We start from the raw sequence: 1,918 nt of genomic DNA on the forward strand, positions 1-1,918 counted from the left end.
TATTTATTGTAATTAATGTCGATATAATGTTTTTAAATTACAGGAAACTTTGAAAAGTAAAAGTTAAGTAAGATTTACGAAACGTTCATTATCTAAAATGCGTGTTTTAATTGCATAATGTGAATTGTTTTAAATGATGTCACACTTCGTAGAGAATGAGACTGCATGTGACAGTAATGTAAAGAAATCAGGGACATTTGTGACAAATAAAAAGTAATTTTAGATAATTTTCTTCATTATATACACGTTTGTTTAATGTATAAATCAGACACCACAGCTGTCTACTGACCACACTTTGAGTTTTCAAGATCACTAAGCTAGGAGGTTCCGTTTGATAGATAAGGACGGTAATTATGGCAGCGTAGAATCAGTATTTTACTTGAATATTCGAGAGAATGAGTTATTCTCTCCTAACTATACACGTAGAACTCTCCCTCTCTCCAAAATATTTGGTGAAAAGTGCTAATTTTACACTGTATCAAATGGCACCTTCTTGCTCAGTGATTTTCAAAGTACGATTCGTGGGCAGCTAGTGACCGATTTCTTTAAAATATAAAACAGTATTGCTTTTATCATTGTCTACATCAGCCACAAACTATATAATAATGAAGTTTTTCAATAAAAATAAATTTTAAAATTTATTAAACAATAAAATGTAGGGTTAAAATTTCATTAACTTTTATCTGTTTTTATACTTTTACTTTTCTGGCTGTTATATAACAGAGGGAAAGTATGGCGATCGGTCAAAAAGGACCCCCTGAAAATGTTGCATTTTTGGAATCAGTGGACCTTGAAACGTCGAGAAATGCAAGAAGAGAAAAAAATTTCCTGTATGTATGAATGTTAGTATGTATGGAAGACATGATTTTTTCGCTACTTTGAAGCTTAATAATTCCTGTGCCTTTTGTCGAAAATTTCTGAAATTTTGCAGAAGGTTACGGGAAAATATTTCTAGATATTTTCAGGAAATTCGGAAAATCTAGAAACAATTCTCCCTAATGCGCAAACCTTTTTGCAAAATTTCAGAAATTTTCGACAAAAGGCACAGGAGTTATTAAGCGTCAAAGTCGTGAAAAAATCATATCCCTGATACACACGCTAATATTTATACATATAGAAAACTTCCAACTCTTATTCGTTTCTCGACGTTTGAAGATCCCCTGAGATCGAAGGATTTTTATATATTTAGAGGTGAGGGAAGGTAATGTTTTTAATATTTTTGAAATGGTTTAATTGACCCTTTTTTTACCCGTAATCACTTATAATAGTAATTTTATTATTCATCTAAAGACTTAAAAGTAATAGCAGCAATTATTAGGGATGAAAAGAAATGAAGAATGCCAGGAAAGTCCACCAATAACGTTACCAGCTTTTTTCCCCTTAAAAAATAAATGTAAAGTAACATTTTATATTTTTATATCAATATTGTAAATACACAATATAGTTATAAAGTTAAGCGTATGAATATTAATATCATTATCTAAAAGAATAATTTACTAAAAAGTAAAATAGTAACTTACCTGCCGCTAAAAGAAAGTAATGTATTTTTAACGGTAAAAGTCTCCTGTTGATAAGGCACTTTTGTTTTTTCTTATTCGTTTCTATTTCTATAATCTCCATATTGTTCATGACATCATTAAATTGATCCTCCATGATAGAAATATACCATAACTACTCGTTTTTAATTCTATAATGTGGCATCGGATAATATATCCATAACAAGAAGAAATCATTAAAATGAATACTACATGATGATACCGCAGTTTATATTAAATAGAACTTTGTTTTGCAATATAAGAATTTACATTTCATACAATTGGATAGAAATATTTGTAAAATTTTGAAAGATTTTTCTAAAATATATGTTTAATATACAACCAAACACTTGATTTGTTCACTTTTATCTTTATTTAATGCA

The 1,918-nt window shown here is 29.0% G+C and overlaps 1 protein-coding gene across 1 annotated transcript in view; it reads right to left on the reverse strand.

Annotated features, from left to right (window-relative positions):
* LOC111636957 (major facilitator superfamily domain-containing protein 6-like) overlaps positions 1–1,626 on the reverse strand; it is an 18,404-nt gene extending 16,778 nt beyond the window's left edge. Inside the window, exon 1 of the mRNA XM_023382339.1 lies at positions 1,521–1,626. Within this exon, the coding sequence (XP_023238107.1) occupies positions 1,521–1,620 (100 nt within the window). The 5' untranslated portion in view covers positions 1,621–1,626. The remainder of the gene's footprint in view (positions 1–1,520) is intronic.
* Between the last annotated feature and the right edge of the window lie 292 nt (positions 1,627–1,918).

This window comes from Centruroides sculpturatus, unplaced genomic scaffold (assembly GCF_000671375.1).
Source record: "Centruroides sculpturatus isolate CEXI.00-Female unplaced genomic scaffold, Cexi_2.0 scaffold1032, whole genome shotgun sequence".
In the NCBI taxonomy this organism is placed as follows: domain Eukaryota; kingdom Metazoa; phylum Arthropoda; class Arachnida; order Scorpiones; family Buthidae; genus Centruroides; species Centruroides sculpturatus.